Here is a 12,840-nt window from a genome sequence, read left to right as displayed (position 1 = left end):
AAGCACTGTCAGGTCATAGTTTGAATAGATGTAAATAAAGCTCTTTCCCAAACTCAGAAGACTGCCCATTAAACCAGCACGCAGGCCATCCTATGACCTTTCTGAGTGAGATTATCACTTTAAGGATGATTTGTATTGAATAAAGAATAGCTTTTCACTCGAGGCCTGTAGTCACTGGAAAAGAAAGGGGAAAGAGAATATGAATGTAGGCTAGTGAGAAGCATAAAGGTGGACTGTAAAAGCTTCTTTAGGTATGCGAAAAGGAAAAGATTAGCAAGGACAAATGTGGGCCCATTACAGGTGGAGACTGGAGAATTCATAATAGAGAACAGGGAAATGGCGGAGAAACTAAACAATCACCTTGTGTCTGTCTTCACGGAAGAAGATACAGAAAATCTCCCAGAAACACTCAGGAACCAAGGGGAAAATGAGGAACTGAAAGAAATTAATATCAATGAAGAAGTAGTACTCGAAAAGTTAATTGGATTGAAGGTTAATAAATCCCCTGGACCTAATGATCTACATCCCTGAGTGTTAAAGGAGGTGGCTATAGAGATAGTGGATGCCTTGGTGATTATCTTTCAAAATTCTGTGGATCCTGGAAGGATTCTTGCAGAATGGAAAGTCTCAAATGTAACCCCACTATTTAAGAAGCGAGAGAGAGAAAACTGAGAACTGCAGACCTGATGGTTTGACGTCAGTAGCAGGGGAAATGTTAGAATCTATTATAAAGTGTGTGGTAAATAGACACTTGGAAGTAATGATGTGATTGGGCAGAGTCAACATGGATTTATGAAAGGGAAATTATGTTTGACAAACCAGTTGGACTTTTTTGAGGATGTTACTTGTAGCATAGATAAAGGAGAACCAATGGATATGGTGTATTTGGATTTTCAGAAGGTTTTTGATAAGGTCCCACACAGGAGATTAGTAAATAAAATTAGAGCACATGGGATTGGGGGTAATATACTGGTATGGATTGAGAATTAGTAAACAGAGAGTAAATAGGTTGTTCTCGGGTGGCAGGCTATTACTAGTAAGGTAACAGGATTAGTACTTGGGCCCCAGCTGTTTACAACCTCTGTAAATGATTTTGGATGCGAGGACCAAATGTGATGTTTCCAAATTTGCTGATGACACAACATGAGGTGGGAATGCAAGTTGTGAGGAGGATACAGGAAGGATTCCAGGGGAGTTGGGACAGGCCAAGTGAGTGGGCAAGAACATGGCAGATGCAATATAATGTGAATTAGTGTGAATCAATCCACTCTGGTGAGAAAAACAGAAAGGCAGAGTATTTCTTAAATGGTGAGAGGTTGGGAAGTGCTGATGTCCAAAGCAACCTGGGTGTCCTTGTTCATGAGTCACTAAAAGTTAGCATGCAGGTGTTGCCAGCAATGAGGGAGGCAAATGATATGTTGGCCTTCATTGTAAGGGGAATTTAGTACAGGAGTAAAGATGCCTTGCTGCAATTGTATCGAAACTTGGTGAGACCGCATCTGGAGTATTACGTACAGTTTTGTTCTCCTTTCCTAAGGAAGGATATACTTGCCTTAGAGGGAGTACAACGAAGGTTCACCAGACTAATCCCTGGGATGGCGGGATTGTCTTATGAGGAGGGATTGAGAAAACTGGGCCTGTATTTGCAAGAGTTTTGAAGAATGAGAGGTGATTTTGAGTTTTGAAACCTACAAAATTCTTACAGGGTGTGACAGGGTAGATCTGGATAAGATGTTTCCCCTGGCTGGTGAGTCTAGAACCAGAGGGCAGAGTCTCAAAATAAGGGGCAGGCCATTTCGGGCTGAGATGAGGAGAAATTTCTTCATTCAGAGGGCGGTGAGTCTTTGGAGTTCCCTACCCCAGAGGGCCGTGGAAATGCAGTCATTGCATGTTCAAGGCAGAAATCGATAGATTTCTGGATACAAATGACATCAAGGGATATGGGGATAGTGTGCGAAAGTGGCGTTAAGGTAGATGATCAGCCAGGAACTAATTGAATGGTGGAACAGGCTTGACAGTCCGAATGGCCTCCTCTTGCTTTTATGTTCCTATGGGAGTAGGTTGCTATTTGTTGGAACTTATTTCACTGAAAGCTGTGTGTTTTTCTGATTTGTTTTTGTAGTTTTCCCATAAAATGCAGATCCCTTTGATTCAGCTCCAGGTGGAGGACGAATGGAGCAAACCATCGGACGCTGTGGTCAGATACAGGATGGCGAGCTCCTTCGCCAAGAGCTCGTGGGACTGGCTTGGTTTGTACAGGGTAAGCTATTTACCGCCCGATTCTGGGATGGCCCAGAAAGGCCGGCATGGCCAGAAATCAAAAGTCATCAACAGGCTTGAGTGTGAATGTTATATCTCATAGGAATTCAAATCTACAGGGACTCCTGTATCTTCATGGATGGGAGGGAAGATAGCAACACAGAATCATTGACATTTTACACATCTGTCATCTTACAAAATGGATGCTTCATGTTTCTAGAATCCAGAATCTTACATAAGAGCAGTAGATTGAGCATGGGGACATTGGGAATGGACAGATTCTCAAAACATGACATTTTGAGATCTGCCATTCTAAATGTGCCTCCAGTTCCAATGTGGCTGACCCTTAAGTGCCCTGTGAAGTGGCCTAACAAGTCATTCAGTTGTATCAAACAGCGCAGCGGTTTGAGAATAAGGCCCACCTTTACCTTTTCAGCGCAACTAGGGATGGGCAATAAATTCCAGCTAGTGACATCCTTAGAACGAATACAACAAAATATTTGTGTTGGTGTACATCATTTTATTTAGAGATCAGTTCATTCTGATTGGAGGAGAGAGTGGTTCAATTCCTCTGTGGTCTGATGATGTGTCAAATGCTACATTTAACTTGTACTTCTCCTAGGGGAGGCAGTGGTATTGTCACTGATTAATATTCCAGAGACCCAGGGTCTGGGGACGCGGGTTCAATGGTGAAATTTTAATTCAATAAAGTCTGGAATTAAAAGTCTGATGATGACCATGAAACCATTGCTGATTGTCGTAAAAACCCAAGACTAATGTCCTTTAGGGAAGGAAATCTGCTGTCCTTACCTGGTCTGGCCTACATGTGACGCCAGACACACAGCATTGTGGTTGACTTCTAAATGCCCTCTGAAGAAGGGCAATTAGGGATGGGCAATAAATGCTGGCCCAGCCAGCAATGCCCACATCCTGTGAACAAATAAAAAAAAGATGCCCTGGCTTTGGTAGTTTGGCAATCCACATGAGGAAGTGTTACTGTTGCTATGACTCCAATACCCATTGTGAATGTTAAGTTCTATAGGTAGCTCTGGACAAATGTTATTGTGTCAAAGGGAAAAGCCACCATCTTATGGGGTCACCCTTCCTGTAAAGGTTACAATGAGCTTTCTCACTCTCTAATTTGTACAGATGTGCCTGGGATGTGGCTAAGGTAACAGAGCTGTGAATTCAGTGTCAAAATGAGAAGGAGATCTGTATTCTAAACATGTTAGACACACTGAAAACGATTTTCCTTTGCTCCCTTGCTGTGCAAATAGGAATGGAAAGTAAGCTGGCTGTTCAGAGACTGGAAACAGCTTCAGTTTTCAAACAGCCCAGACTCCCCCAGTAGCCCCTTCTAATAAATTTCCAGCAGTTCCTATTTTAAAGCCAATTAAACAGTAAAAAAATTATAACCCTTTTGAAGCCCAAGGTTATTTCTGACACAAGCCATATTTCACAATCATAAATCTTATTTCCTATTCCTGCAGGAAGCAGAATATAGTATGGGGCCAATCTTCTGGGGTCTTGGTGCTAAGTCTGTTCTCAAAGGGTTGATGAACTGCCTGACATCAATTCCTTCTTCTCCTTCCATTTTTTCTCTGAATTTTCCAGCTAACCTTTCCAGTGCTAAAGACAGTGACTCACATCAATGCCATCTGCATCTGCGTCACCTGCCACAATCTGGTGCATTGCTGGATGTGCAGTGATAAAACCTCTCTGTCACTTCAAAGGAATTCCGTGTCAGCAGTGCTGGGTTCTGCACGTCTAGGCAAAGGCCAGTCCTAGGACTAGGCTTCAGGCAGTAGCGCAGGCCTTGCCCTTGATCAGACTGATAAAAGAATAGACTTATAGCTTCAAACAAAAAAATCTTACAGACCCCTTTTGCTTTTCTTTCCTATCCATACCTACTTTAGGTTGGCTTTAAACATCACAAGGACTACGTAACATATGTCTGGGCAAAGCATGATGAAGCCGATGCTATGAAACAATGCTATCAGGTAATTACTGCCACATAGTCGTTCCCTGATGACACTGGAAATAAACTCATTGTACTCCGGGGGAGGGGTGGCTACTGGGTGATGTGGTGTGATATGGTGATATGGTGGGTTAGATATAGACCTCTCTCCTGCTTTATGGATTCAAATCCAATTCAAAAGCCAGATTGCTTAGGCAGGAGAGACTTTGTGATAGAAGAGTTGTGAAGTGTGGATTTGCTTAAAAGGGTTAGTGGTCGAGGCAGAAACTATGTCAACATTCAAGATTACATTGGATTAAGTATAAGGGAATATAGGATACAAACGATTAGGAATATTTGCTCACCTGGAAGATGAACGCTGAGAGGACTGGTTTGACTGAATGGCCAGTTTCCATGTTGTAATTTATGTTTAGATGTAGGTTACTGCTTTCTAATGGCTGTAAGAGCTCTATCCTAAAGCAGTTTGGGCAATCGCAATCCAATTTAAATTGGTGTGAACTTGCTGCACAAAATTGCACTGCACAAAATAATTTGACATTAAATTGGCTATTTTGTACAGTCCAATGAGGCTGCTCTTCTAGCTTTGTTCAGACAGTGTAGAATCTAATGTGTGCTACTCCTGACTTTCCTCACTTTGATGGACACCAAAAAGTTGATTTGAACATCTCCATCTTTTAATTCTAGGTTGCCGTTATTTCAATATTTCAATCATTTATTAAAGTTATGGCTACTTATAACTTGTGATGAGAAAAACACAAGAGCAAAGATCACTGTGAACCACCCACTTACTCCAACATGTAACCCATCCTTTCTCTCTGGCCAACACTGACTCATGCTGGGTACAGGTCTCAGTGTCCTCTGCTATGTACTAGTAGGAGGGGGTGTTTCAATGATCAAGAACAAGAATCCAAGCAGATATTCCCCCTCTAGTGACAATGGTGTCAATCTCACAATGCAATTGGAACATATGAACAGGATTAAGCCTTTAGCCCCTCTTATTGAAACATATAAGGTTCTGCAGGGGCTTGACAGGGTAGATGCTGAGAACAGAAACAGAATTACCTGGAAAAACTCAGCAGGTCTGGCAGCATCAGTGGAGAAGAAATCAGTTAACGCCTCGAGCCTTCATGGCCCTTCGGCAGAACTGAACCCAGTTCTGCCGAAGTGCCATGAAGGCTCGAGGCGTTAACTGATTTCTTCTCCGCCGATGCTGCCAGACCTGCTGAGTTTTTCCAGGTAATTCTGTTTTTGTTTTGTATTTCCAGCATCCGCAGTAGCTTTTAGCTTTTTGTTTTTATAGATGCTGAGAACATCTTTCCTATTGTGGGGGAATCTGGAACCAGGGGGCACAGCATAAAAGTAAGGGGTCTCCCATTTAAGATGGAGATGAGGAGGAATTTCTTCTCTGAGTGTCATTAGTCTTTGGAATTCTCTTCCACAGAGAGCAGCGAAGGCTGGGTCATTAAATAAATTCAAGGCTGAGTGTTAGACAGATTTTTGATTGACAAGGGACTTGAGTTATGGGGACAGGCAGGAATATGCATCAGTGTGATCTGATTGACAGAACAGGCTCGATGGGCTGAATGGCCTACTCCTCCTATTTCTTATGATCTTACGCTCCCTCGAGTTCCATTCAGCGAGATCATGGCTGATCTGCAACCTAACCCCATGTACCTGCCTTTCCTTCATATCCCTTAATAAGCCAGTTAACAAAAACCTATCAAGCTCAGGTTTAAAATGAACAATTGATCTAGCATCAGTTGCCTTTTGTGGAAGAGAGTTCAACTTCTACCTCCTTTAGTGTGTAGAAGTTTTTCTAGTTTCACTCCTGAAAGATCTGAACTCTACGTTTTAGACCATGCTGCCTGGTCCTAGACTCCTCAACCTGCAAAAATAGTTTCTCTGGATGTAATCTATGCTATCTGTTCCCCTTAGAGTCTTGAAAGCTTTGACCAAATCACCTGTAGCCTTCTAAACTCCAGGGATCACAGCCCTAACTTGTGTAATCTCACCTCATAACTTAACCTTTGGAGTCCAGGTGTCATTCTGGCTACCCTGAGATCAGCTAGCTCACTACAGACCATGAACTGATCATCTTGCTCTGTGCTGCTCCATTCCACCCCAGATGGTGCATTCAGATACTGAAATGCCAGAGGTACACAGTTCATTTCTAAATGAAAGTGAAACATCTCCCGCCTTAAATATTTTGACTGATTAGGAACAACCCAGGCAGCAGCAGCACCAGTTTCCCTTCACCCTGTGCTATAAGAGGTAAAAACCCAACCACACAATCCACTGACTCCATTAGATGTGGCCATTGAGTTGGTCTAGGACCAGGCTCATCTATGATGCCCTCCATAGTGAATAGCCTGATGACACTCCACTTAGCTCCACTCCACTTCAAAATGGCGACTGGTGAGGTGCAGTAAGGTGACTGGCACCCAACCAGAGTCAACTTCTTCAGGGAAATAGAGAATGGAGAGAAAATTCAGCGGAGGCCTTAAGCAAGCTGCACTCTATCAGTTCCATGCTATTATCTGTTGTGGAATTTCTTCCATCTCTCTGCAGGTCATGTTCAATGAGGAATCCATGCCAAAGGGCAGTGGGGAGTACATCCTATGCTACTACAGCAACAATTTCAACACCATTGTGGGAGTGACTGAGCCTTTCCAGGTCAGAAGATGCAGCCCAAGAACAACCCTTGATGCATTCCACTTGTCTCTGCTGCATGTGTTTGTGTTTCTATATGCTAGGGTGTATTTCACAGTTTGGTATCACTGTGCATGTAAGTGAATGCAATAGTGTCCAGGTTTGGTGGCCCATGAAATGCCGTGCCTAGTGTCAGTCTACCAGTAATTAAGTTGGCAGTTTGGCGACAACTCTTTCTGTGCCATAAAGAGACTGGAGTTGGGCATGTGCTCAGTGATTCCATTCACACTCGGCTATGTAAAGATTTGCTTGGTTCTTTGTGTCAGTAGTGACATGCTGGTAAATAGCTTGAATCATCACCAGAAACCTGGGCACAGGCTGCTAACGACAAGGAAAACTGCTTTGCAACATTGAATTTTCTCCCATCCTCTCCTGAAGTTCCTGACTCTGGCGCCAGAATTCTCTGATACCTCAATCAATTGGCCAGCCTTTAAGCTGTAAGTCTTGTCAATGACTCCCACAGCAGCTCAGTGAATTTATCTAATGTGTAACTGAGTCAAACAGACCAGGAAGATCCATATCCTTTGAAAAGGCCTAGGTGGCACATGAGCTTAGTCTATCAAAAACAAAACTGCACTGGAGTTCATGATGAGTGACAGGGGCGTGTCAGTGTGGAGAAGGGGAGTTGCATGGCCAGCTTTCAATTTCTGCCAACATTGCTTCTTGAGACACCATTTGAAGGAATGTAACAATCACCTGGAGACATTTTATTCCCCCAATGTCACAAAGAAAGACTTGCAGTTATATCAGACCTTTCACAAGCTCAGGGTATCGCAAAGAGCATTCCAGACGATGAGGTCTTTTTGAAGTGTAGTCACTGTTGTAATGTAGGAAATGTAACAGCCAATTTTTACGTGACAAGCTCCCACAAACAGCAATGTGATAACAATCTGATAATCTGTTCTTAGGTGTTGGTTACAGGATAAATATTGGTCAGGACACTGGGGAGAATTCTCCTGATCCTCTTTGAAACAGCCGGGGTCTTTTACCTGACCCGAGAGGGCAGACGGGAGTGTCGGTTTAATGTGTTAATCAAAACATGTCTCCTCTAATAGTGCAGCGTTCCCTCAGTACTGCACTCGCCTGTCAACCTAGACTAGTGGGACTTGAATCCAGAACCTTTTGATTCAGAGCTGAGAGTGCTACAACAGTGCAGTTTGCAAAGGGCAGGAAGTCAGAATTACTTCTGACCACCCTGCGTTGCACACCATAAGCTCTGATATTAAAATTATAATTTAACATTTTAAACAAGGAACATTAAAGAAAGTTGAATGTGTCATATGGGCACTCCTGCCCTCCCCCAAATGATTGATGGAATTATTTGGAGAGGCAGCTCTGCATTGCAGACAGAAGGTACATCGTGTGATGAGCAGTCTCCAGTGGGGTGTGTGACACTTCAGCCTTGTTATGAATCATTCCCAACTGTCTTAGTATGTTGTTGCAGCAATCAGTCAGACACAAACCCAGTTTCTTCCTGCCTTATTCAAACGTGTGAGGATAACATGCAGACACATTCAAAGTAAATTTCCTATTTTTCCCTCTAGATAATTCTGCCCTCCACAAGTTCCAACTCCAGCAAATCTGACAGCTCTGATTCCAGCTCTGACGGAGAGGAGATGAGCACCCTGAAGCTGATACGGCCCAAATCCCGCAGCCCCAGCCCGGGCAAAACAAAAAGGAGGAACAGCCGGAGTCGGAGTAAGAGCCCGGCTGCACCAATAACGAGATCCCTGCAGGGTCTCAACCTCACCGTAAGCTCCAAGCACAAAAGCAAGAGCCGCAGCCCCTCACCCAGGGGAGCCCAGGTCTCGACCTCCAGGCAACTCCAAGTGCCAGGAGGCAAAACCACTGCAGGCGACGGCCAGAACTCAGCGAGCAGCCTGAGGGACACACCTTCACCTTCGGCCCCAGCTACTTTGAAAAACCCAGCAGCCCGGGGGAAAGATCAGACCATTCCTGATGCGGGAGCCGCCATCATAGGGAGGCCGAGTGGCCAGGCTCAGGAACTCATGGTACAGGCCCGTGACATGCAGCAAAGGGACAGTGCTCAGCCTCCACGCTCATCTCCAAAACCCTTCCAATCACCTCGTCAAGATGGAGCGGTCGCTTTGAAGTTCAGTGAAGCAAATCAGCTCTCCACTGGCAAGACGCATCAAAGTGTCCAAGTGCCGGTGTCCGAGTCACTACCGCCGATATGGCAATAGGAGGCCAAGGCAATGCAATATCTTCAGAGAGAAACACTGGCATGAAGAGTACCATGGTCGCTGGAAAAGGCAAAGTAACAAGAAATCAAAGGTCTCTTGTTGCCGTGACTGGTCAACAAAGCACAGAGAGACTGGACAGACATTAATTGTTACTCATAGTGGGAAGATATGTGGGACAATCAGCCTGCAAGGGTTATCCTGATTTTTAATGTGATATGAGCTACTCCAAGAGGCTTAATAACTTTTACAGCCTCTGGAGTTGATGTGTGAATGCAATCATTGTGCAATTATTTAATTAGTTACCTAATTTACACTGTAAATAATACCATTACCATACCATTGTGTGATTGGAATTCAGTGTGTGCACACACCAGCGAACCTGCTCCTTGTCTTCATTTCTATCTTCTGTTGCCTTTCTCTTTCCCTCTTTCAGTGTCCTTTGTGCTCTATCCTTTTCTATCTGTGACCCTGTGTCTGTCCTTGTTTTACCTGCTGTCTTCTTTAATCCATGACTCTTTTTAATTGCCTATCACTCTATATTTGCCTTGCTGCATTTTAGTTCTGTAACAGGATGATTCTGAAAACCTGTGCCGTCATAGAGGAAGCTACACTCTCAAGCAGCATAGGTGGAGACATGAATACAACATTGTATTCTTTACCTTAAAGCTCCATTCATTCCCCCGAGCGTGGCTTTTTGCTGGGAGCATGAGATTAAAGAATCGCCTTATATCTGTCTTTCTCAATGTTTATCTGTTATCTGTCACTGGCCACCTCTATTGTCTGAACTTTACTGTAACAAATAGGCACTTGACAGTACAGAACTTGAATATTGCTAAAAAAATGAGACATTCTTGGTCATAGCTTTTCGTCTTCCACCAGTTGACTGGTGCATACTCCATGGCAATGCCTCCAACAATCAGAGTCCACTTGCCAACCAATCAGCACTCTCTTCTCATATAGTATAAATTGCTGTTCCCTTTACATTTGGTATTCTTGTGAATTGTCCTGATGAGTGCACAAACAAAAAAATGTCTCTTTTTACTGTAACAGTGAGTGTCATTTTATTCATGTGGGCAGCAGGAACTTAGGAAATGTGGGACAATACATCATACTCTGCTGCAGAAAACAGATCCCAGGTATTTAAACTCCTGAACATGCTGTTAGTTTACTTCTCACCTGAGCAGGAAGGACGTGAGGAGTGCAGCTTCTGGAAAATTAGCTGGTTCTTGGCTGTCCACCAGCACCCAGATAACTGTAGGGTGGGTTGCTTACAGAGTGTGGCCCCAGACTTTCTTTCCCATTGAAGCTGCAGATTGCTGGGCTGGAAGTGAGCAGCTTTCTTCTCAATCCTCCAAGGACTTGCTGCACTATCCATCTTGCATTGATGGGTTACTCTGCAACCAGTCTGTAAGGTGGCACATGGGATCCAAGCTGAATCACCTGCTGATTGACTCTCTCACTCCCAGGAACAGGGAGGTGGGGTACCTGGCCTTTGTTTTAATCTCCCCTCATAGTTGCTAATTCATCCAGTACTGATGTAGAAGTACAGTAATTGTGAACATGGGTGAACATCAGGCTTTGCTCAATGTGAATAAAAAACTAAATTATGCTGTTGAATGTATATAATTACATAAGCTTCTTGAATAAATTATTTTAATTTATTTTCCTTCTCCTTCCGCTCGAATCAATTTTCTTCTCTCCTGAATATACTGGATTTAGCTGATGCACAATTCTAGAGGCATTGGATGTCTTCTAGTACCCAGTCATGCTGGCCATGGTTCATCTATAAAGTTAGTCAGTATTGGTGAAAATGATAATCAGAAAATAATATGGTGAACTCTTCAGTATAAACATGGACTGTTCAGTGTAGATGAGAACTCTTTAGTAAAGATGGGGCTCTTCAGTATGGATGAGGGCTCTTCATTTAAGATGTGGACTATTCATTAGAGACAAGGACTCTTTAGTATAAGGCCAAGACTCTTCAGTATAGATGAGGATTCTTCATTTAAGATGCAAACTCTTAGTAGAGATGAGGACACTTCAGTATAGACAAGGATGCTTCAGAAGAGAGGACTGTTCATTATAGATGAGAGCTCCTTAGTATAAGTCATGGATTCTTCAGTGTTGGTATTGTAGCATAATGGCTATGTTAGAGGCCTGACTGATGATCCAGTGACGAGAGTTCAAATCCCACACAGCAGCTAAGAAATTTAAATACTGTTAAATAAATGAATCTTTTTTAAACCTAGTATCCGTAATGGTGACCATGAAACTTCTAGATTATTACAAAAACCCATTTGGTTCACTACTGTCCTTTAGGAAAGGAAATCTGCTGTCCTTATCCAATCTGGCCTACATGTGACTCCAGACCTGCAGAAATATGGTTGATTTGTAACTGCCCTCTGAAATGGCCTAGCAAGCAATTCCGTTGTATCAGAAGTGTTACAATATTCACCACATGGACTGCAGCATTTCAAGAAGGTGGCTTGCCACCACCCTCTCAGGGGCAATTAAGAATGGGCAGTAAATGCTAGCCTTGCCAGTGACACCCACATCCTGTGAATGAATACAAAATAAAATCTTCAGTATGGATGAAGAGATTTCATTTAAGATGTTGACTCTTCAGTAGGGACAACGATTCTTTGTAAGAGACAAAGACTTTTCAGTATAGACAAGCACTTTTTAGTATATAAACCAGGACTCCAGTGTAGTCGTGGAGTTTTCAGTATGGGCAAAGATTCTTCAGTATAGACATGGACTCTTTGTAATAAGACCTGGACTTACCCATATAAGATGTGAACTCTTAGTAAAGACATGGATTCTTTAGTATAGATCAGAACTCTTCAGTAAAGATGTGACCTCTTCTGTATAGATGAAAACTCTCCAATATAAATTAGGACTCTTCAGTAAACTTGTGGACTTCAGTATAAATGAAGGATTTTCAGGATAGGCTAGGCCTCTTCAGTAAGAACTTTTCAATGTAGACCAGCACACTTCAGTAAAGATGTTAATTCTCCTGTGTCGACTAAGACTATTCAATATAAGGACCCTTCACTGTAAACCAGGAATCTTCAGTAAAAATGTGATTCTTCAATATAGACAACAGTGCTTCAGTATAGACCAGGATTCTTCAGTAAAGATGTGAACTCTTCAGCGTGGATGAGGACGTTTCAGTATGAGGTTTCCTCAGTATAAAGACTCTTTAGTGTACATATGGATTCTTCAGTATAAGGACTCTTCAGTGTAGACAAGGACTCTTCAGTATAAGACAACGATTCTCCAGTATACATGTGAATTCTTCAGTAAAGACATGTCACATTTCAGTATAGACATGGCCTGGGGTCTGGGAAGAGCAGTGTCAGGTCACAAAACATTATGGCTTGCAATGAGAAAGCAAGAAAAATACTGAGAGATCAGAGGTGAAATAAAGAGCAAGGCATTAATACCCTGTTGTTCAGTGTTGTTGAACCTGTACAGTTATTGCTGAGTGCAGTATTCCAGCAGTAATTTTACAATTTACAAAACCTCTCTAAGTTTGTGGAAATTGTTAACAAGTTCTATCTAGTATGGCTTTTGAGACAAAGCTTAGAGCCAACATTTTGGCTTTTAGAGCCAAACTTTACGACCAGAAACATTTCAATAGAATTTCAAATTAGGATAGAATTTTCTTTCCCCATAATCAGGGGCACG

General features: G+C 42.8%; 1 protein-coding gene across 4 annotated transcripts in view; it reads left to right on the top strand.

Annotated features, from left to right (window-relative positions):
* inpp5jb (inositol polyphosphate-5-phosphatase Jb) overlaps positions 1-12,044 on the top strand; it is an 87,521-nt gene extending 75,477 nt beyond the window's left edge. For all 4 annotated transcript variants that reach the window (XM_078554310.1, XM_078554309.1, XM_078554312.1 and 1 more), the window contains 4 exons: positions 2,123-2,260; positions 4,176-4,259; positions 6,806-6,910; positions 8,491-12,044. In XM_078554310.1, the coding sequence (XP_078410436.1) occupies positions 2,123-2,260; positions 4,176-4,259; positions 6,806-6,910; positions 8,491-9,150 (987 nt within the window). In that variant the 3' untranslated portion in view covers positions 9,151-12,044. The remainder of the gene's footprint in view (positions 1-2,122; positions 2,261-4,175; positions 4,260-6,805; positions 6,911-8,490) is intronic.
* The last annotated feature ends 796 nt before the right edge of the window (positions 12,045-12,840 follow it).

This window comes from Cetorhinus maximus, chromosome 12, assembly GCF_964194155.1.
Source record: "Cetorhinus maximus chromosome 12, sCetMax3.hap1.1, whole genome shotgun sequence".
Classification (NCBI taxonomy): Eukaryota; Metazoa; Chordata; class Chondrichthyes; order Lamniformes; family Cetorhinidae; genus Cetorhinus; species Cetorhinus maximus.
The sequence above is the reverse complement of the archived record's forward strand: the minus strand, read 5'-3'. Positions and strand labels throughout refer to the sequence as shown.